Source organism: Emydura macquarii, unplaced genomic scaffold (assembly GCF_026122565.2).
Source record: "Emydura macquarii macquarii isolate MOO-44397 ecotype Brisbane River unplaced genomic scaffold, CSIRO-AGI_Emac_v2 contig_374, whole genome shotgun sequence".
NCBI classification, from domain to species: Eukaryota; Metazoa; Chordata; order Testudines; family Chelidae; genus Emydura; species Emydura macquarii.
In genome coordinates this window covers 9,080,593-9,102,995 of record NW_027130511.1, presented here as the reverse complement: position 1 = coordinate 9,102,995, position 22,403 = coordinate 9,080,593, and the positions used below count along the sequence as shown (strand labels likewise).

General features: G+C 41.9%; 1 protein-coding gene across 1 annotated transcript; it reads right to left on the bottom strand.

The window, feature by feature from the left end:
- Nucleotides 1–12,030: 12,030 nt before the first annotated feature.
- Nucleotides 12,031–14,411, bottom strand: CLEC14A (C-type lectin domain containing 14A). Its single transcript, XM_067533828.1, has one exon. It carries the CDS (start codon nt 14,408–14,410, stop codon nt 13,103–13,105), a length of 1,308 nt encoding a protein of 435 aa, XP_067389929.1. The 5' UTR covers nt 14,411; the 3' UTR covers nt 12,031–13,102.
- Between the last annotated feature and the right edge of the window lie 7,992 nt (nt 14,412–22,403).

Here is a 22,403-nt window from a genome sequence, read left to right as displayed (position 1 = left end):
AGAACAACACATTTCACCATATTATATTTTGGGGATAGGAGTAGTCAAGAAGAATGAAGGAAATAGGAAGCATATCAAAGTACTCCACATTACATTAACTATTATAAACCTAATCAAATATTCAGAATTAAGATGTAGTTTCCCAAGAAAAGCTAGGAAACCTCTTCAATAATTTAAAATCCATGTTGACAGAGCAGTTACCATGAATGTGGTACAACCTGAATAAAAGGATGCTGAGCAAGGTGTAAAAAGTCTCTTTCCCCAAGACTGGAATGAGTACATTCTGTTCATTCTGTACATGTATCCTGTGATGGAGTTACACTGAGACTAATTTCAGTGTACTGATTGTCCAGGGCTCTTCTCGTCTATTCAAGTTCATCATACCACGCTCATCACTGTGGTATCTGAGCTGCATTGCAGAGTCCCTCTGTGAACTAGTGGGGTACCTAACCATGGTGGAATTGGAAGTGCCAAAGTTGGGGTAGTGTTTGGTGATTGCAAAATCAAGAGCGATGACTAGTTTTCTTACTCAAGATTAAATGGTGACCATGATGACCACAGGACTATCCTCAGGTGGTTATTGGTTCAGTTTACACAGTTCACCATACTCTTGATCTAGTGTTTGGTTTGGGATTAGAGGGGATATTTGAAAATTATGGACCTGATTTTCAAGAGGTTCTGACTGCACTGTAAATTCTAATCAATATCAGTGGGAGCTGCAGGTGTTCAGGACTTCTGAAAGTCATGTCCTAAACTCATTGCATGGACCAACCACTGCCACCTTCAAACTGAGGATAGGGAGCTGTTGGAGTGAAAGAGCTGTTTTAGCCTTGAAAACTAATGAAACCTGTTTGCAGTAATGCTAGCTTAGTTGACAAAGTATTTCTTGGTTAGAATGCATTGTAATGCATTGAAAAAGGTGTATAATTTATCTGGGTGCCAACTAAGGCTCAATGGGAGCTTTGGCTGGGTGAATGTGCAAACTAAAATCCTGTGTAAAGTCTACTATATTATATAATCAAGCAGAGACCAGACATGGATAAAAGGAAAATGCAGAATGTACTGATCTTTTGAGTAGAAAAAATCAATAGCACTATTAATCACTTTCTTTTCCTAGCATCAGTACTTTTGCATATGATCTGACTGAGGCCACAGGTAGAGCAAAAAATATACTCAAAATATTGCAAAATAGCTCCTTTAAAGAGTTTCTGATTCTTTTTGGAAAAACTGGAGCAAAATTCTATTTATATCTTATGTTCTGTAGTTTCTTCCTTTTGCTTTTTTTCTTTTTAAAAGTCTGTATGAAAAGCTGCTTATTCACAACCTCAAGGCAAGCGGCCTGACCCTCAGCTGGTGTAAATCATTGACTTCAATGGACCTACAATAATTTACAACACCTGCAGCTCCTGCCCATCATTCCCGTTGCCCATGATCACAGGACAGGCTGATAGGGTAGGCAACAAGAGGCTAGGAGATGGAGGGGGAATACAGAGAATGGGGGTACTTGGATGGTACAGTGCATAAGTCATGTTCATTCTGAGCTGTTTGCTTTTTATAATTATGGTTTGGGGAGGGTTTTTTTTAATTGTTTAAAGGAAAAGGATGAGGAAATCATAGTTTGCAGGGGAAAGGTGGGTTCTGAAAGGGAACTGAAGGTTAAAAAAGAGGTTGTAAGGGTGAACATTCCAGGCACATTGGCAGAATAGGAGAAGACATGGAGCTGTTTGTGGGAGAAGAGGACATGGAAGAAGGCAGAATTGGTGGAATGCTGAATCTGAAAAAGGGAGTGGCAGGTGACTCGTGATCACAAATAGGCAGGGACAGAACACTACAGAGCCTTGAAGAGGAAAGTAGTTTGAAATGGAGTGAGAAGAGACACAGGGCCAGGGAAAGAACTCTTGCAGAGATATGAAAACTAGTCTTTTCGATTGTGTGGCAAGACTTGAATGTGGAAACAGCATCATTTGGACATTAAAAAGACCTTCCACATAATCACTTTATAGTTTCTGGAATTCATGCACCAACTATGGAAACTTCATTCACTTTAGACAAAGGAGTCAAATTCTCCTTTCAGCTGCACCTTTGTAACTCCACCAAAGATAAGGTTAGTGATAACATTTAGGGTTAGTGATAACATTGTGGGTGTAGCTAGAGGAAAAATGTGCTGTAAATATACGTTCAGAAAAAGGATTTTTCTTTTTCCAAGTCTTTGCCACACAATTCCAGAGACAGAGTTTTATATTTTTCATAAAAGATGTTAAGTATATTAGTGTTGAAACTGTTGTTTTCAGAGCTAGTGGTTATTTTTAAAGGTACAAAGTAACTGGGCTTTTTCTAAGAACTGAGTATTATCATAAGAAGGTTGGTGGTTTCCCATAAATCATAGGGCAAAGCACAGAAACCAAACAGATTGCAGAAGCAGTATAAGAGGAGAAAAATCCTCATCTCTGATTTTTTGAATATTTCAAACTGTTATGATCTGAACCTTCTGTCCCTCTGTCTCTTTCCCTTTCTTATTCAAGTAGAAACATTTCTTATCACATTTTTGTTTGACGTAAATACAGAAAGAAATGTAAATATGTCAATGAAACAGGAATGGAAAATGGTTGCACATAACAAAGATTTAGAGATGAAATACTTTATTTAAAGAACCCTGTAATGTGATACATAAATAAAACAAATACACTTTCTTTTAAGAACCAGAAGTGGCTTATGTCTTGCTCTCCACACACTTGAACTAAATTCACAATTTCAGCATTAAGGGCTACAGTAGATTCCCACTGTGCTTTATCTGATCTGTAGAGCTGTCTGATCTGATCTGATCTGATCTGTACTGATCTGTAATTTCATTTTCAAGAGCTCTTGGTCCAGGACCTTTCCTCAGAACCAAAAATTAATTAAAAAGAATGAAAAGAAGTAACCCCCCAAGAATGGGAGATAATCTCATCAGATGCCTTTATTTATAAAAAAATATGTATCACTTATATTCTGTTAGCTAGATCATAAGAGACAGTATTTTATCTAGAAGAGCTGAATATATTATATTTCATTATGTTGGATTACATGCAGAATGAGACTACTGTTCCTGCAGGAGTAGCATTTGATTTAAATAAACTATTCCCATTTTCCCAAAGTTATCTAGGGAGAGTGGAAAGAGTATGGAAAGAACAGTACAATATTCTTCTTAAATCTAGCTAGACATATGGCCACTATATCTTTTAACACAGAAGAGCAATGCTCATTCAAATGCAAGTTAAGGTATTTTACTCCAACTAACCTGTCTTCTTCTGATGTGCCAGCAGGGGGGTTCTTCGGAGAGTTCTAAACTGAATTTGTAAAACAGCAAGATAAGCTATGTTCAGAATTTTGGAAAGCAATGTTAACAATCTCTGTCTGATATACAGGGTAATCCCTGGTACACATATCTATCTGATGTGTAAGATAAGAAAAAGGGGATTTGTGATTAATATGTTCAAAGGTTAGCTATTAAACTATAGTTATTAAAGTATAGAACAAATCAGACAATGATGCACAATTTATACAAATAAGTTGATGCTTATGTTGCTTACTGTGTTTTAATTCTTTTTAATTTGATGATATAATAAACGATGGGAACAAGCACTTTTTGTTAATGAAGAGGAAAGATATTTTTTGCTATTTGCTGATTCTTCTGGGAGGTAAGGGTGGTTTTGACTAAAGTGCTGAGGATCGTCCATCCATCTTACTGGATAAGGAAGGCTGGAGGAGAGTTCATTCAGAGCCATCGTTGATACTCATTACATAGCATGAAGGGCTGATGCTAAGCAATGTGAAGGACTTGCTTTCGGAGAAGAAGCTGAGTATACTATCTCCACAACTTTCATCGTTGGCATAGAGAAAGCAAAATAAAAACAGAAACCAAGCTTCCAGCCTGAGATATAAAATGTTAGAACAGTACAACATGTTTCCCAGAATATAATTAGTGGGGCTGGTCTGTTGGTCTAGTGATAACGTCTTACAGGACATATGCTACTCCTTGATTAGCAGATGGAACTCTTGATCTATTTGCAGGCCAAGGCCTCATGAGTTCAAGCACCTGAAACAACACGCAGGAAAAGTTTCTTTGGTATGTGGTTATATGGACAGATATTTGGCTGAGTCTCTTAGAAAATTATATGTTTTATTTGTTTGTAAATTTATTCTGATGTTGATTTTCCCCCAAAACTTCTATGGCTGCAGCAAGGAGAGAAAGATGGCATTTAAAACCAAACCAAGTGTGTGGGCCACAACTGTTTCAGCCTAACATGTTCTTGGGCATTATAGGTGAAAATCAGCACTGTGCAGAGGGCCAGCACAAAGCCATGCACTATCCAAGCCCACAGTATAGGGCTTCAGTGGGATTTAAGTGCTTCATAGACTTTGTGCTGCCCCCCAAATAGGGGGTGAATTTCATCCTCGGTGCAGCATTATCTATAACATCAACAAATGGCTGTATCCTTAAGAAATAAAGGGAAATGTTATTTCTAGATGGAATTAAGTACTGTGTATCAATGATTAAGCTTCATGAAATAGTCTAAGAAAGATAAGGCAGTTTTAAAACATGAAGAAGCTTGATTAAATGATAGGAAAATTATATTTCCTGGGGGGAAACTTAAGTCCATTCATTTTTTAAATCTTCATTAAACTGTAATATTTTGGGGGAGGAGGGTGTTTGGTTGGTTGGGTTTTTTTAAGTGCTTTGAAGCATTTGAATTTTGCCCTGGGCCACTTTTAGATTTCACTTTAATCCCATAACACTCTTGAATCTTCATTAATTTGAATAATTATTGAAAAGTTTTTGGAAGATTGAAATGTTATTACTGATGATACGATGAACCTAAATAATCAAATATTCATCATACATTCATGATCAAAATGTACATGCCCCATAAGATGTCTATAAAAGCTAAACTACCCTGGAAGGAATTAAGGGATTAGAAATGAAATTCAACAGATGGCAAAGAAATGCATTTCTTGGACTAACGTGCTAGATGAAAGGCATGGACAACTTTATTCCTTACAGAAGTAAATGGACCTTCAATTTTTTAACAGTTTCATAGATTTTAAGTTCAGAAAGGACCATTATTATTTATTTTTTGTATTACCATAATACCTAATTGCCCCAGTCATGGAGCACAACCCCATTGTGCTAGCTACTATACAAACACAGTACAAAAAGACAGTCCCTACATTAATCTTAGATTTTACAATCTAAGTAGATCACCTAGTCTGACCTGTATAACATAGGCCAGAGATATCTGATCATTTAAAAAACTGAATTATATAAATGTGACCAGTACAATATATTTGTACCCAGTACAAACCTCACTAATACAATATATGTGTTTTAAAAGTTTTTTAGTAGGGGATGGAGTGATATGTTTCATGTGTCCAACAATCAATCAAATAACACCTACTTTTTTAGGTTTAACATACCATGTTCAAAAACCATCAAGAGACACGTGCTGCTGCAGTGATATGCATGTACAGGCCATAACATCTCTCAATCACTCTCACATTTTGGATACATATTTCCACTTCATTCTGGTCTTTCACATGTGGCATTACATAATAGTTAAAAGAAAACTATACTCAGTTTGCCCATCCCAGAAGTTTTAATATATATTTATGAATTTATCCAAACTCACGGACTTGATCCTACTTCAACTGAAGTCAATGGCAAAGCTTTCATTGACTTAATTGATGCTGGATAAGGCATGTTTCTTCAGTGCTGACAATCACATTAAGGTTATTGTGTTAACAGTTACTTAAGTACTTAAGTTAAAAGTACTTATTGGTCGCACATCTGAGAAGATAATGATCTAATTGTAGGGAGCTGGGGAAAAGCAAGGACTATTTCCCCTGCTCCCAAAACATTTGTTCTCCGGTTTAAACATTCAAGAAGTTTCCAGCCAACAAAGAATTTATCTCCTCCTCCCTCTCCCATATTTCTTGTGACTTGCATTAAAGGTGGATGAATTTATTTTTGTACCAAAGTACAAATTTCAAGTCCATCCAGACATCTTGGGTTCAAACAAAATTTAAATGTTAATTGGATCTGCATTTTATTTAAGAGAAAATACATTGACAAAATAAGGGGAAAACAGAGCAGAAAGTAGGCAAAGTGAAAAACATACAAAGAGGGAGAATGTGAAAAAAGGAATAGAGAGAAAATTATTGTAAAGCAAAAATAAATACAGCATATACAATATCCAGGGGACCCCACATGCTAACTTTGCTTTTGGAGGGTTCTTTTATCTCTGACATATAAAACACCTTCCCTTTAGTTAGGATAACTTTTTATTTAATTAAGTTTCCCTTAGGAGAAAATTACAAGTAGGGTGAAGAAAAGATTTATGAGCTAGTTTTGTAAGCTGCAAAAAATAGTTTGAAAGCTTTAAGAAACCTTGAACTCCATGAGCTTCATCTAACCATAGGGCCAGATTGTACCTCCATAGACATGCACAAGGGTGTGTCCCCCACATGCAGATGTCTCTTCCTCTGCATAGAAGAGGCACACCCACAACCTTGTGGAGGGCTTCTTGTGTATTCAGGGTCATGTGGAGGGGTGGGGGAGTGAGAGGAAGGGCAATGGGGGAAAATGCACATTGCCCCCACACCTCAGGAAGTTAGGTGGAAAAGTTAATCCAGGCCCTTGGAGCAGTCATTGTGGCCTTGGAGAGTTCCCTGGTTCTGCAGTTCCAGTACAGCCATAGTTCCAAGGAGTGGGGACCTGAGGAGCCAGAGCTGTTGTGTAGGTACCACCAGATGCCCCAGGATCTACCAACTTTGGGGTGGTTTTTCCACATGGCAAACCCTGTCCCATCAGGACAATTGGAGGCCTTCTCCATGAACAACCCCAGCAAGAATTTCTATGTCCCCTCTCCTGTGGTTTTTCACAGGGAGGGAGGCAACCTGGCTCATTATGTTCCTTGATCTGGAGATGCAAAACCTTTGTGGGGCTTTCCCTTCCTCGCAACTTTAGCAATTTCACAAGTAAAGCACCATGATCAGGATGTAGAAAATAAGTTACTTCACTTCAGTTCAATTTATGCTCCTGGGGCCACACATTGCCTTCTGTTCATGCACAGAACTCCCAATGAAGTAAATGGAATTTCAGAATGTGCAGCCACAGACCAGGAACTTATATAAACACATAACTAACTCGAGTTTGGGGTTTATAATGCCTCTTGTTAGGCAGACCAACCCACCCAAAAATTATAAATTATCTAGCGTCCCAGACAGCTATGTCTCTGGGTGGTGCCAGAATTCATGCATTTTTAATAAGTTACATCTTTTGAGTCCAATCCTGAGAGGTGCCGAATACCTGTAACTCCAAATTAAAGTGAAAGGGAAATGCAAGTGCTTAGCCTCTCTCAGGATATAGCCATATGTGCGTAAGGGTTCCTGAAACAACAAATTACAATAATTTAGTCTTGAGAAAACAAAGTTGTTTCAGCAGTTTCACAGCTCTTTTGGAATTCCAGTCTCTGAAATGTGAAAAACATGAAGATTTTGTGTTTGGGGGAACTCTTGCTTGTCTTACTTTTGCAAAGCTCCCAATGACTTAAATAGCCCATTTTAGAAATATGGCTGAAAGCAAAAGACCTTAGTTGAAGTGTGTGGACCAGCAGATACTGCCAATACATACTGCTCCCAATTCTACACTGTTACTCACATTCATGGCTATAGGAATTGTGCAAGGACTGAAAGCCACATATGATCTATTAGTAACTTTTCAGGTCTATGCATATCTGAACACAGAATCAGACCTCTGGATGGCATTTATCTGAGAGGAAAAGCATTTATCTTGGTAAAGTATAAATGTAAATATATTATAAAATATGCAAATTAGGAGCCAGTTTGTTTTGTAAAGACTAGTTCACCTCTGATTCTGGAGAGGGCCAATTCTGAATTTATTTCTATGAAATGGGGAGACATTTGTCCTCCATCTCATTCTCTGGTTGCAGGAAAGATGAAAAAGTCACTGCTGGGGTCTATGTACAGATGCCACCATTTTAAAAAGATTTTCAAAGAGCAATTGTTCATTTAAGACCTGATCCAATGCCAACAGAGTCAATAAATAAACTCCCATTGACTTCAGCAGGTCTTGGATCAATCCTCAACTGAGATTAGGGCCCTATTGTGCTATGCGCTGTACAAACATATAATATGAGACAGTCATGTCCTGAAGAGTTTACAATCTAAATTACATCCAAAAAACTATCTTAAAAAAGGTGATGGTTATGAAGTCAATCACTTAAACGTTAAGGAAATGCCAGAACTCAGGTTGCCCATACAGCCTCAGTGCAACTACCTTGTGTGCATACATCATGATACAGTCTTTAAATTACATGATCACATGCTATTTTTTCCACAGGACCTTAAACCAAACATTGAATGAGGAGGATAAAAAGAAAAATTGAATGACTATTCATTCACTGAATGAGGCTGGGGTCCTGTGGAAAAATATAGTATGTGATCATATAATTAAAGGCCATCATTATGCAAAGGAGCCAAAATAGGTTGCATGAGCAACTTTAATTCTAGCATTTCCTAACTACTGCAATGCCTTTATTCCCCACAATTCCTCACCACTCCACTCTTCAATCTGTGAGCTTCCTCAGGCTCCTCCACACGCCCTAGGCTCCAGCAGGGGGGCATTGGATCACAGGAGAAACAATCTCCCTGCTCTCAGTTGCAGTGCCTGGCACCTCAGCAGTCCAGAGGACCAGGGAGAGTCCTGCTCAGCCCGAAGCCCTGGATTGGAACATGCCCATTACACACAGAAACTTTGGAGAATTTAGCTGCCAAACACTAACAAGCCTCTACTGAGATCTGCAAACTGAGATTTTCAGAGACTCATAACTTTGCCAAAGTTAGGCAGATTTTCATGGGGATAGCAAAAGGCATGTCCCTGATACCAGAGTGAACAAACTGGCAAATTTCAAATCCTGGCTCCAAAGTCTGAGCTGCTAGAGCCTCTTAATGAAATGGTTTTAGGATTTTTTTTTAATATGGGCAAAACGATGTATTTTTCCCTAATCTTCTTCTCTGATACACCTGAACCATTTTAGCTGAAATAAAATAAAATAAAATGAAATAAAATCAGCCTGAGGTAAACACCCAGAATAGAAAATTTTAACCCAAATGATTAAAAGTCGAGCAAAGTTATAAGCAACTGAACACAGGGTTTTATAATGAAAAGTGCTGGCAACCTTAATGATAGGCTTTGCTACCAGCTCCACGTATAATAGATAAGAAAGGTACCGAGTGAAAGAGCAAATAGCAGTGAAGTGACTTGCAGGGTCACATGGCAGATCGGTGGCAGAACCAGCAATGAAACGAGGTCTCCTAACTAGAGCTAGACAAAACTTGTAATTTCTGGTTCATGAGAAATTTCAGCATTTTGAAATTTTTCATGAAACGGAAATTCTGAAAAATGTTCATTTTGGAAGCAGGAAAGGATGGTGAGCAGCAGTGAAACTGACAATAATCTTGTAAATTTCACTCAGCAGGTGCCAAAGGATCCCGGGGGTCCACAGTTCTGAGGCAGCCTTGCCATGTGGACTGTCCCAGTCTGGGCACCCTACAGCTACCACACCCCAAGGCCAGCTGGTTTTCCAGACTACCTGACTCCTGCAGCCTATGAAGCCAGCTGCCCCAAGAGTCAGGCAGACCAGGGAGCCAGCTGGCCTGGGAGTTTTCCAGCCAGCTCTACTCTTGACTCTTAGTCCAATGGCCCATCTGTGATAGGGCTTTAACCCCCACAGTAACATAGAAAGAGTTAATGAGTCTGAGAAGGTGCTAGTTATGCAGAGAGGCCACACCTGACAGGAATTAGGTGGCATAAAGAATCCTGGACTGATGATGGAACCCAGTGGAGAAGGATCAAGCAGGGCTAGTATAAAGCCAGGAACTTGTCAACAGAAAAGGTCTGCAGCATGGAATCCTCCAGCCTCTTTCTGGGTATTAGAGAGAGAAAGGAAAAAACCCAGGGGGAGAGTAGAAACCCTGGGGATCCAAGCCGTGAAGGAAAGGGTTTGTGGAGTGAAAGCCTGAAAGTGGTGGAGTAGGAAAAGGCTCAGGGAAATGGCAGAAAGGTGGGATGTTGAAGACCTTGGCCACTGATTAGAAAGGATCCCTGAGCTGGAACCCAGCGTGGAAGGTGGGACTTTGTTCTCCTGACAGCCACTGGGGAAGTGACACAGAAAGGACAGTGATTGGGAAGACTGCCTGAGACAGTGATACCCCAGAAGGGGGAAAACACATAGTAACCAACTGGAGGGCCAAGCCATGAAGAGAGAGTACCAGGGGAGAGGGAGGTGGGAGGGGGGAAGGGGCAACAAGGTGCAAGAACAAGCGACAGAAGGGGGCACTGAACCTGGAAGGAGCAAATAACCAGAGCAGTCAGGAGGAGGTATCCCAGCAGTGAGTGCACCTCATGACACCATCTATTAGAACAAGTAGTCAGCTTGGAAGGAGCTAGTGGTGGAGCTAGTGCCATCAGCAGAGGTTGGTGCAGCACTTCACCTCACAAATATGAATTGGGTTGTGATTCCCCTGCCAAAATCAACAGACCCTCTTCACAGGTTGTGACGAAGTGGAGATATTCTTGGGGCTTTCTCTGAGTGCTGTGTGTGTGCCTCAGTTTCCCCACATGTGGTACTCATGTATGTCGGTGATGGGACCCGGGTGTGTGATCATTTCAGAGACCACTAGAGGGTGGATGGGCCTTCCCCAGCCACCAGTACGCAGACCTAGTCAGAACGCCCTGCCCTGACCCAACAAGTTGCAACAGGTTATGACCAAGAGGAGTGGCCACCTTGCCCTGGAAGGAGACAAAGGATGGGGAAGTGGCTAGGGGATGGGTCTGGGGGTGGCTGAGGGAAAGAGGCCAGTCCCCCATGGGGCCCAGTGGGGAGGGAGCCCCAAGAATTGGGCTCTCCAGGTGGTTGCTGCTGTAACTCCTAGTTAAGGCTGATAGCTAACAAAGTCTTTTTACGCTATGAACCTGAGAACTAATAAAACCTTCTGACTTTCACGCTGGCTGAGAGTCACTTCTGACTGCAAGGCGGGGTGTCTGGCCCTTTGGGCATGGAGGAACTCCCCAGGACCCATCCAACGGGGATCCTGCAGGGGAAGTTCCAGGCAGAGCAGGAGTACTGAACACTGCAAGGCCAGAGTCAGGAGGCTGCGGTACTGGTGTGTGGAGACCCAAGAGGCAGCCTCCAAAGCACTAGAGTCCTGACTGGCTGCGCCTGAGTTGTTCAAGGGCACGATCCCTGTGGGACTCTGTCACACAGGTCACAAAGACTAGCCAGGTCTAAGTTGATGTAGAGGGTACTCTAAATATTTTGTGACCTTTAAGAAAAATCACTATGGCAAACTTCAGCCATAGCATCACCTTACATTGGTGTACATTTTCAAAGCTATCTTTGCATGAAAAAGATCTGGGAATTTACTTACTTTTTAAATCAAATCTTCAAAATTGGGAAAGAGTGGGGCAAAGAGAAAGAGGGAGTCCAAAGCTAGGTCTGGATAGAGAAAAATGAAGGAAATGTTTTTGAAACAGACATTTCCAAGCTCTTACTTCTTTTACATGAACAAAAGATTTTCTGTGGAACAGGTTTGGAGGAGATCCAGTTTACCTGTCTTTTATTGCACTCAGAAGACTTCAAATCAATACTTAGCATTAATACCCTAACTGAGAATCAAAATGCCATAACTGGAAGGGAGAATCAGCATTTTGAGTTGCAAAGAAAGTGAGTTGTGTGCTCAGAGTGATAACTGATTTATGGGACTTCTAAAAGGAAATCACAAACAAAGGGATTGCATCACCTAAGAAACATGCACAGAGGGCAAATCTTCCTTTCTTTACTCCCAGGGGAAATCCATTGAAATCAATACATTAAACTTATGTAATGAAGAAGATCAGAATTTGGGTTATACTTGGACCCATGTCCACTGTTCTAACCTGAAAAATCTGGCAACATTCTGGGTGTGCAACTCTGGTTATAATGGGGATGTCTTATTTGCACTAATATAGCAAGTTTTGCATTAAACTTCCTTAAATCTAAACACTTTAATAGAAAGATGGGTGTTCTGCAATCATTTGTGCAGAATATTTTGTTGCTCAACTACAATACAAAAATGTATATTGTATGAAGAAGCAAATTAAATAGTGATTTAGGTTTTAAAACATCCTTTATTTTTCTTCCATGGACTGAAATACAAAATTAACTCCCCATTAGCCTACCTCACCATCTGCAATTTAATTATTTTTTTAAATACAGCAATGAAGTTGACATTTTTTCTAAAAAAAAATTGGCTGAATAGCGTTTGGGTCAAAAATCCTCTAAAATGATGGACGTTCATATCTCCAAATGTTCAAACAATTGAAAATAAAATTAAAGTTTCCAAGTACCACTCAAATATTCTACTTGAAGGGATAACCTATAATTTGTAAAGCACGTTGGCCAGAATTTTCAAACGTGGTTGCTTTCAGGACATGCTAAGAATTCAAAATCCAGTTGAAGTCAATGGTAGCTGCAGATGATCAGCACTTCTGAAACTCAGACCCCAACATCTACATTTTATTTACGTAGGCACCTAAATAAGTGACCTGCTTTTCCTAATGTGATTAAAAACTCCCAGGGAAATGAACAAAAGTGGCAGTTGCTCAGAACCCCTGAAAAACGGCCCCTTTATTTAGTTGCCTAACTTTAGGCACCCACATCTGACCATTTTGGCCATCAAATATAAATGCATGAAACGCCACATCAAGCCCTATGTTGCAGCAAGCCCAGGCAGACTCTTCCCTTGTTACTGCATCGTCATGGGCACCTCTGCCAAACTGGGGGGCAACTGACATGAATATGCTTAAAAACATGCGATGAGCTTTTCAGTGTCTCATCGGAACATCGCCAAATCCTGGAGACTTCGAAAGCTGCCTTGACACGAAGAAGCCTGGCTCCAAATGAGTAGAAGCTGCCAGTTCAGCCTGGGTCACTCTCACAAAGGAAAGTCACTGCTGGTTCATTTCAAATTCAGCCTCGATGGTCCACTGTGCCCCTAGGGGGCCCTAATTCCCTGGTGGAGCTTCCTCCTCTGGCTTGGGTTCACGCTGCAATATCTCGGCCTTGTCTCCCCCGGCCTCTCTGCTCCCGGCCTCCAGGGAATTTTCCGAATTAGACTGGGTGCTGTGGGCCTCTGCATCGCTCTCTGCCGCGGCGGCTGGGGCCGGCTCCTTGCCCTCCCGGCTAGCCGAAGAGGGTCTCTGAGTGAAGCAGAGTTTGAAGACCCCCAGCACGGCCACGACCATGATCACCACCGTCACCACCGCCATGGTGACCAGGAGGAAGACATGATTGGAGGGGGACGAGGACTTTACCTCCCCAGCTGTGCTTGGCTGGGGGCTGGAGGGCGGCGGGGGCGCAGCCGAGCTGCCCTGAGGCAGGCCGCTGGGGCCGGTCCCCGCCGCAGTCAGGGCCGGGGCAGGCGCCGCACTGGCCGGGGGCCCGGGGCGCACACAGGATTTCTTGTCGGCCCCCGGGAGGAAGCCCTGGGCGCACACGCAGAGGAAAGCGCCCTGGGCGCTGGTGCAGTCTCCGGGCTCCATGCAGGCTCCAGTGCTGGGGCTCTGGTACCCGGAGGGGCAAGGGCACAGCGGCTCCCCAGCGCCTGTCCAGCTGTAGCCGTTCTGCCCCAGCTCGCAGACCAGCCGCACGTCTCCCTGGGGAGCGGGGCAGGCCACCAGGAGCTCAGTGCCCGGGGGACTGAAGTCCAGGGCGGCGCTGTGCAGCTGGTAAGGAAGCGAGTAGAGGAGGCTGCGGGCGCCCTTTGGCCGCGGAGCGGGGCAGGCGCCGTCGTAGCGGTACTTACACACGTAGCCTTGGGTGGTGTTCTTGCAGCTCCGCTCCTCCCAGCCCCAGGGCTCCAGGTCCTGCTGCCCCGCGGTGACCTGCAGCCCCGCGCACCGCCGGGTGGTGCACGAGCGGCTCGGCTCTTTCACCCACTTGTCCAACTCTCCCTGCGGCGCCCGCGGGGGGCTGGTTGTCCAGGAGAAGCCCCGCAGCGGCAATTGCGGCTGGGTGCAGTGCTGCGGTCCCCTGAGCAGCCCGAGCCAAAACACCCAGGAGCCGGGCTCGTTTGCAACCACCCGCAGGAGCGCGAGGATGGCCCGCACCTCGGCCTCTCCGCTGGCCGTGCTCAACGCTCCCCCGCGCAGAGCGCAGGCCTCCTGGGCTCTGCTGAAGGACAGGTGGGCGAGGTGGACACTGTAGCAGGCGCCGGAGCCATCGCACCAAGTGTGGTTCTCCCGGGGCTGCTCAGCGCTGCCCAGCACAGAGCTGGCGTGCAGGAGGAGACACAGCGGAATCGCTCCACGCATCTCTAGTTCCCGCTGTGAAGTGGCGGAGGCTCTGGCACTCGCAGACCAACCTGGATTAAACGGGGTCAGCCCCAGCCAACTCTTTTTCCTTACTACTCACGCCCCTGTCTCAGAGCCCACTGCCCTCCACCAAAGGAAATGTGTCAGGAGTGAGGTTGAACTTAACATCCTTGTTTTGTTGAAGTACAAATGACAAATAGCTCCCGCCACATTATGGAGACTTTAGATTAAACCGAGTTGAAGAATAAGCAAAAAAATAAAAACAAACCAACCCCAATCCTTTCCTTGCCTGCAGACCCGGGTAAGTGAATGGAACAGTAGCATGAGCCAGGCATAATGCAGACAAGTAGAGCCGGATTATCATCTGTGCTGGGTGTTATCAATTCTGAAAAATCAGGCCTGCATTGTGCAAATTTCTCTCACACAGTTCTGCCAGTGTATCTCAGGCTTCACCTATCAGGAGATAAAGTTGCACTAGTTTAAGGAACTGATTTTAATTCCAGTTAAACTAGAGCAAATCCCTAACCCCACATAGTTAAAGCACTTTAACTCTTGTTTAACATTTGATTAGTTTTTGTCAGTAAATTGCTGAATTAAACTAAACTGTTTTAAAGCAGCCATAATTGGTTTAAGTGTATTTACATTAGTGGTTCCCACTGATTTTTAAATAGATTGACTTTAAAGCAATTCAGTTAAACCAGTGCAACTCTTCTCCTATAAACAAAGCTTCAGTTTATCTAATCTTTCTAAAATCTGCAGTAATATTCAGGCACTATTCTGTTCTCTTCATGTTCTTATACCATACCCATCATTGTGGTATCTGAGCATCTTCCATTGACGCATTAAGCAATGTGACTAGCAAGTGGTTCCTTCTCCATTCCTCTTCCTAGAGAAGAAACTAGCTTGTGTGGCTTTGTTTTCTTGTGTCTGATTTATGATGTTTGAATGCTTCTATTGTTTGAATGCTAGGGAAAGGAACTGCATTTTGCACTTAGAATATAAAGTGATGAAGTTTGTGGTAGGTCTTCATTTGTGTGGAAGTGAGTTCCAAAGGCTTGGATGAGTCCCCAAGAAGTTTCTGTGTCCTGCCCAAAGAACCTTAAAACAAGTAGACCTCGGATCAGTTTCTTTGGAATGCAAACTCTTTGGAGTAGAGACAAATGAGGATTACAAATTCAATTCAAATGAAGACAATGGCCCCTGGATCCACCTTGGATCTTGTTGCAAGATCAGGATCTTGGTTAAGACCAAACGCATTTTCACTTGTGACCGCAAGGCAGAATTTGAACTCTGGTATCTAAAGATAAAAAACAACCGTACTAACTCCCTGCAACATGAAATGTGGAAGCAAAACATATTTTAATAATACAGTCTAAATCTTTAATAAGATTTAAATTTCCTCTAAGAGGAAGCTTTCCCAGTGAACAGAGTGTTTTAAAAATGAATTAGGGCTAAATTGAATCACTTTAATAATTCTGGGCCATATTGTACCAGAGATTTTGAAGCACAGCTTTGAATTCATTTAGCTTGCATTTTGTTATTGTTGAGCTTTCACCAAAGTAAAGCCAGTTCAAATATTGTCATTGCCATTCAACCGAAAGACATTAAAGTATTTAGGCAAACAGAATTTTATGTTGTAATTTGGTATATGAGGCTTGTCATCCAGATACAATTGCATTGTATTTGATAAGAAGCAGCATGATATATCAAGTAGATACTTTTGTTTAAAAGAGGCTCAGATGGAGGAAAGGGCACTGACTTCAACAGAACTGTTAATAGGCGCCTTTGTCACAGCTCTCAAGGGAACTGCTAATAGGCTAGTTTGTCACAGCTCTTACTCAGCCACACAGGCATGTAAGACCCTCCTTACTCTTGTGCTCTGCTGCACAGATAGTGATTCAGGCTGTGGGGAGGAGAGCTGGGGCGGTGAGTAATAGGAAAGAGAGGGACATGCAGTAGAAGGAGCCCTGGCTCCAATTTCCCTGCTTGTAGCCTAGAGTATGGTTGGCTGCACAGAAGGGAGGAAATTGCTTCACGAAGAAGGGTGAAGTAACTTATTTCTTCCTTAGAACAAGAGGGAAAGGGAGGAAATGTGACACCATTTGTTCTTTGGATTGTTCTCAGGGAAATGCAAGTATGCACTGTTTTTAAGGTTACAGTCTAGGTCTGTGTGAGTAAGAACTACTTGTGTGAGTAAAGATTTCAGGACTGGGCGGCAATGTGCTATGAATCCTTACATATCCTATTAGCCACTCACTGCAACACGGTCTGTGCTCAAGGTTAGCAACCAAACGTTAAACAAAACATTAATTTTGCCCTTTACTGTTCATTTATTATGTATAAAGGCTATCCATCTATACCACATCTATCACCATGGCATATGGGCTCCATCAGGGAAAAAAAAAAGGTGCTTTGGTTTGTTTTTTAAATAAGAAACTTCAGGTCCCCACTTTTTCGTCTCTGTTGGAGAGCCTTGGCAAGAGGTTGAGAAATGTAAATCCTGATAGCATACAATGTTGTAATCTTTTCTGCTTAAAATGGAATTTATTTAGTGTTTGTAAGCGGTGCTGGACTGATGGCTCTGGATGGATACCAGCAGCCATTATTTAGGCACAGAACGAGTAAAGCAGCAGCAGCAAAAGAATTCCTTACTCCATCAATATACATCAGACTTGTTCTGAAGACTCTTTGATCTGAAGTCTTTAGGGATGAGAAGGCAATTCAGCCTCCATGCCCATTCACTCCTTGGCTTCTCTTCTGAGACTGCCAGCACAGTCAGTGATTGGAAACAATTGTGATTGCTTATCCACTAGGAAACTGACAGGTACTACCAATTCATCTCACATAGTAGGCCATCAGCTTTACGTTCCTAATAATCTAGACTGGATTCGAACCAACAGTTCAGAAATGACACTCTAATCACCACTGAACTGAGTCATCAAGAAAAAACAAAAATGTGAACTCACTGGGTGACAGAAATCGTAAGACTTAAACCAGCCTAGAATCAAAGAGAATAATAATTTGCCCACCTGACCCTCCACTCCATCTGCTACTTTCAACTATGGCTCCTTCCAGTTAGGATGACCAAATGTCCCGATTTTATAGGGACAGTCCCGATATTCAGGGCTTTTTCTTATATGGGTGCCTATTACCCTCCAACTCCTGTCCCGATTTTTCACACTTGCTATCTGGTCACTCTTCTCCCAGTTAGGCAGAATGTAACTATGGGAGTCCGGCAAACCTGAATTAGGGTAGAAGTAAGCATATTTTAAAGTAACAAATAGCTCCAATTAAGCCCTCCCTTTTTTGGAGTGCTTTTTCTTTGCCATTTTAAATAAATAAATAAAAAGAGCTCTCTCACTAAGCAAGTTTTATGCTCATCATGCTTTTTCCAAAGTATTACTTTCTTGGATAAAATAACAATTACAACACTCAGTTACTCTTACACAAGCACTGTTATCAGTCTACATAAATGACACTTCAAACATCTACTTTATAAAAAAGACAATAATAGATGTTATGCAGCAGTCAGTTGCATAATATCTAATATAGCCATTCTAATCATTGGTCAAAACCTTTTAAAATACTTTATTTGTATTTTTGGTGTTTTACCTTGACTCTTTCATAGAATCATAGAGTTGGAAGGGACCTCAGGAGGTCGTCTAGTCCAATCCCCTGCTCAAAGCAGGACTAACCTCAGCTAAATAATCCCAGCGAGGGTTTTGTCAAGCCACACCTTAAAAACCTTCCACCACCTCTCTAGGTAACCCATTCCAGTGCTTCACCACCCTCCTAGTGAAAAGGCTTCAAACCACTGTCCAAGTTTTCCTGGACATAACCTCTTTTTTGGTCCTCAGATCTCCATCTGGGCAAATTTTTTGAAATACGAACAAATGTATGTGATTTTTCCTTGCTCGTCCCTTTGCCCTGCCTTCAGAGCTGGGTGGCTGGAGAGCAGTGGCTGCCGGCCAGGTGTCCGGTTCTGAAAGCAACACCACCACTCTGCATCAGTGCAGAAGTAAGGGTGGCATGGTATGGTATTGCCACCCTTACTTCTGTGCTGCTGCTAGCAACCGCACTGCCTTCAGAGCTGGACGGCAGGAGAATGGTGGCAGCTATTTGGAAGTCCATCTCTGAAGGCAGTGCTGCCACCAGCAGCGCAGAAGTAAGGCTGGCATGATAATGTATTGCCATAGAAATTGTATACCCTCTTCCCATCCAATTCTCCCTTTCCCTGGCAGTGTCCTCTATTTGGGAACTTGGAATATGGTAACCTTTCAACAGATAGGCTAGCTAAGGAGCCCAGTGGCACCTGCTACCTCCAAGGAAATATGGAAAAATGGTGTGGGATCATGTTGAGCAACCCACCCAGCTATGCATCTCAAACTGGAAACAAGTCCTTGTTTAGCAGATACTGTTTCTTTTTGGACCAGCAACAAAAGAATTCTGCTGAGTGCAATGTCCCTTATCACCCCATCCTTCCCCATTCTCTGCACAAGAAGAATTGCTGAAGAACCTGCACTCAGCCACTGTAGCTCAGCTGTCTCTCCCTCCCCAACCATTCTGCCTTGGTAAACCAAGCCAGAATTTATCCCTAAAGTCCCACCGCTCTGTTAGAGCTAAATTACCTAACACTAACAGGCACTCTGCATAAGTGAGAATCACCATCATTCCTAAAAGGAAAGTCTCTGACAGATGTATGATAAAACAGCTTCAGCCAATCAATGCTGCATGATACTTACGCCATTCTTAAAGCACTACTTTAGTAAAATAATAAGCCCCACCTATATTTCACATATGAAATCATATATGACCATGGAAGTATACTCACTGATTGTATGGTCCATAAATGGCCTCTAGGTATATTCTTCTTCAATGAAATGCTTAGGGTGAAATCCTAACCCGCCAGGATTTCATCTTTAATCTCACTGCATTCTTACAATGAAAATAAAAGAATGAAAGTTTCCACTTAGCATTCCATGCTGCAATTTTGTTATTGACAGAAAACAAGAGAAGAAAGGAAAATGAGAATTTCTGTTCTATTGTAACAACTTGCATGGTCACAAAGAATTAATTATTCACCTTTAAAAAGGACAAAAGTGATAGCAATCCTGACTTACAAAGTTATGAAGAGATAATCTAGTAGGGGGTCATACAAATTCCTATCTACTGTATTAACTATTTCTAATGGAACTAGATTTCCCCCCCCATGAAAAAAGCCTATTTCACACTAATTATTGAATCAATGTATATCATATACATTTTAGCTAATCCTGAACTATTTGATGAAAGGTGGGACAAATGAAATGGAAAAAAAGATCATTGATGTAACTTGTACATATTTATTGTAACTCAAAACCCCTACTCTTTCAGCTATGCCTATGTATTTATCATGCTCCCTTTTAATAATTACATAAGAAAATAATGTGTACTGTCAACACTTCTGTTTATCTTCAATGAAAGGTTCATAATGTAGGCTCCAATCCTGCCATAAGATCCAGGAAGGAGGGGCCACAATGTCTGGGCATAAAGTTAATTAAATAATTAGAAAAAATGTACCAGTGTCTCAGTGTTTGTCCATAATAGCCCATCTTTATTCATCAAAAAGTTAAAAAGCCAATATTTGTGAAAATTTGGATGATTATATAACTCTAATACATTCCACCACCGACTGTAAACTCTTGAAATCTATACATTACAATGAATGATCAATTTGCTAGCCTGGATCTTCATGGAAAAACATGGATGCCAATGAAGATCTTGCACAAAGACTGGAGGGAGAGTATAGATATCTGGCATTTTCTTTAAACTGCAAATAATAATGGTAAAAACTGCAAATGTATTGAATCATATTAGTAGTATGATTTGTTACCTTTTTCCTATCTAGTTGCCTTCCATACCAGGGGTGTCAAACACCCAGCCTGGTCCACTTGATATATTTTTGTGGTCCCCATATGATGTAGATTCTGCAGATTCTGTATGATTAGATTCTGCAGAATTTAAGCTTTCATTTAAATATATATACTTTTTTAGCTCTTATGGTAGCAAAGAAAACCTTCCAAATGTCAGCTGAGTATACATCTAATGTTGTTCATTTGGTGGTGTCTTCCTAAGTTTGTAAGCAGCCTGAAACAATGTTACAGAGGTGTGAACTTCTCTATATCCACTAATTGCATTGGAATGTTAACGCTAAAACCTAATGATGACACTTAGCTAGTTATCATTTTAGTGATGGAATGGAAAAAGGGTCTGAGAGTGAAGCACGAGTGGATGGGAGTGGCTGCATAGAAGGAAATGCAAAAAGGAAGAGGAACAAGGAAAGGAAGCAAAAGGCTGGAGAAGGAATAAAAACAAAATGCAGAAACAGTGGTCATTCTAAACTGAATGGTGCCAAATAAGGCACTAAATAAAAAATTATAATAAGAAAAAGTTTAAACCCAAATCCACAAAGGCACTTAGATGCCTAAACCTTAGTTTCAGGCTCCACTTCAAACTGCAAACTCCCCACTTGGCTGTCACCTACCACTTCAAGTGCTAAACTCACTCAGCGCCTGAATTTTCACTGTAAAGTTCCCTAGGCACCTATATTTTTGCCTCTATTCGCACTGCTGCCCCTGAACATGACTACCAGTTCAGGTCCCATTCACAATCCAGCCAGAAGGAGGGGAGTGCGGGGGGTGCTGGTAGTACCAGTGGCCAAATTATAGCTTTAAGCCTAGTGGTTGGTGCACTCACCTGGGGTATAGGGGAGTCAGGTTCAATTCCCTCCTCTGCGAACAGGAAAGAAAGGCTTTGAATAGGGGTCTCCCACATCTCTCAGGAGAGTATTGTCTTCACTGAGCTACTGGATAGTCTCTTCTAAAGGTGTGCCGTCTTGGATAAATAATTAAATAATCATTGGAACAAGGCTATTGGACCCTGGTCTCCCACATTAGTGCCTATCTACCAGGCTATAGCGTCATTCTCGGTCTTGTTTGCCCAGTGATTATTTAATTATTTATCCGAAGTGGAGCAGCTTCAACAGTAGAGACTGAGGAAGCCCCACATTAGAATATACCATAGCTCAGTGGTTAGAGTCCTCTCCTGAGAGATGAGAGACCCCTCACCAGATCCTTTCTCCGTCTCAGGCAGAGAGGGGGATTGACCTAGGTCTCCAACATCTGAGTCAAATGCACTAGCCCTAAGGCTACAAGTTATAAAGTAGGTCACACCACCTCCTGCTTCTCTTTTGCATGGAGTGAGACAAGTGCCTAACTGAATCTCACAAGAAAGTGAGAGAAAGTAAGTTGCCTGACTCCAGTAGAGGGACTCCTCTGCTGAGCATCACAACACGTATGTCCCTTTGTGGAGCTGTGCCTTAGTTACTACATAAGGGGCATTCTGCTATCTTTGAACAAACCTCCCATTGACATCAGAGGAGGATCTACTGTGGACCAAGGGTAGATATACAGTCCTAATTTTATACCATGACTCATAGGCCATAATTAAAAGTAGAATTTCTCCTTCTTTACATTACATACCTCTACTCTATCCCAGTCCTTTTCATGTCCACAGGGATATAATTAGGAATCCTCACTAGCCATACATTTCAAAGGTCTGGGAAATTTTTGTTTGTGACTCCAAATGCTCTTACACACTTGGGAAAGTGGTCAAAGTACTTTGAGAGAGAAAAAGCGAGATTGACACCTACATGTCTACATCTTTTAAGAAGCATTTTTTTAATCTTGTACTGGCTCTTGAGCTAAATAAGGAAACTGTGTTTAAGAAATTATTGAATTTTTATTCTAACTAAAATTCATCTTTGTTAGCTCCTTTAAAAAAACAAATAAGCATAACAAACTCTCCAGGCAACTTCAGGTCATTTGGGAAGAGGCAGAGTTTCCAAGGGAAACAAGAAAGAATAGCAGGAAATCTAGTTGTAAATAGGTGATTTCACTTCCTGGCATTTTGCCCAGATTGATCCTTCAACTGAGTGTCTTGGAGCATGTGGTTA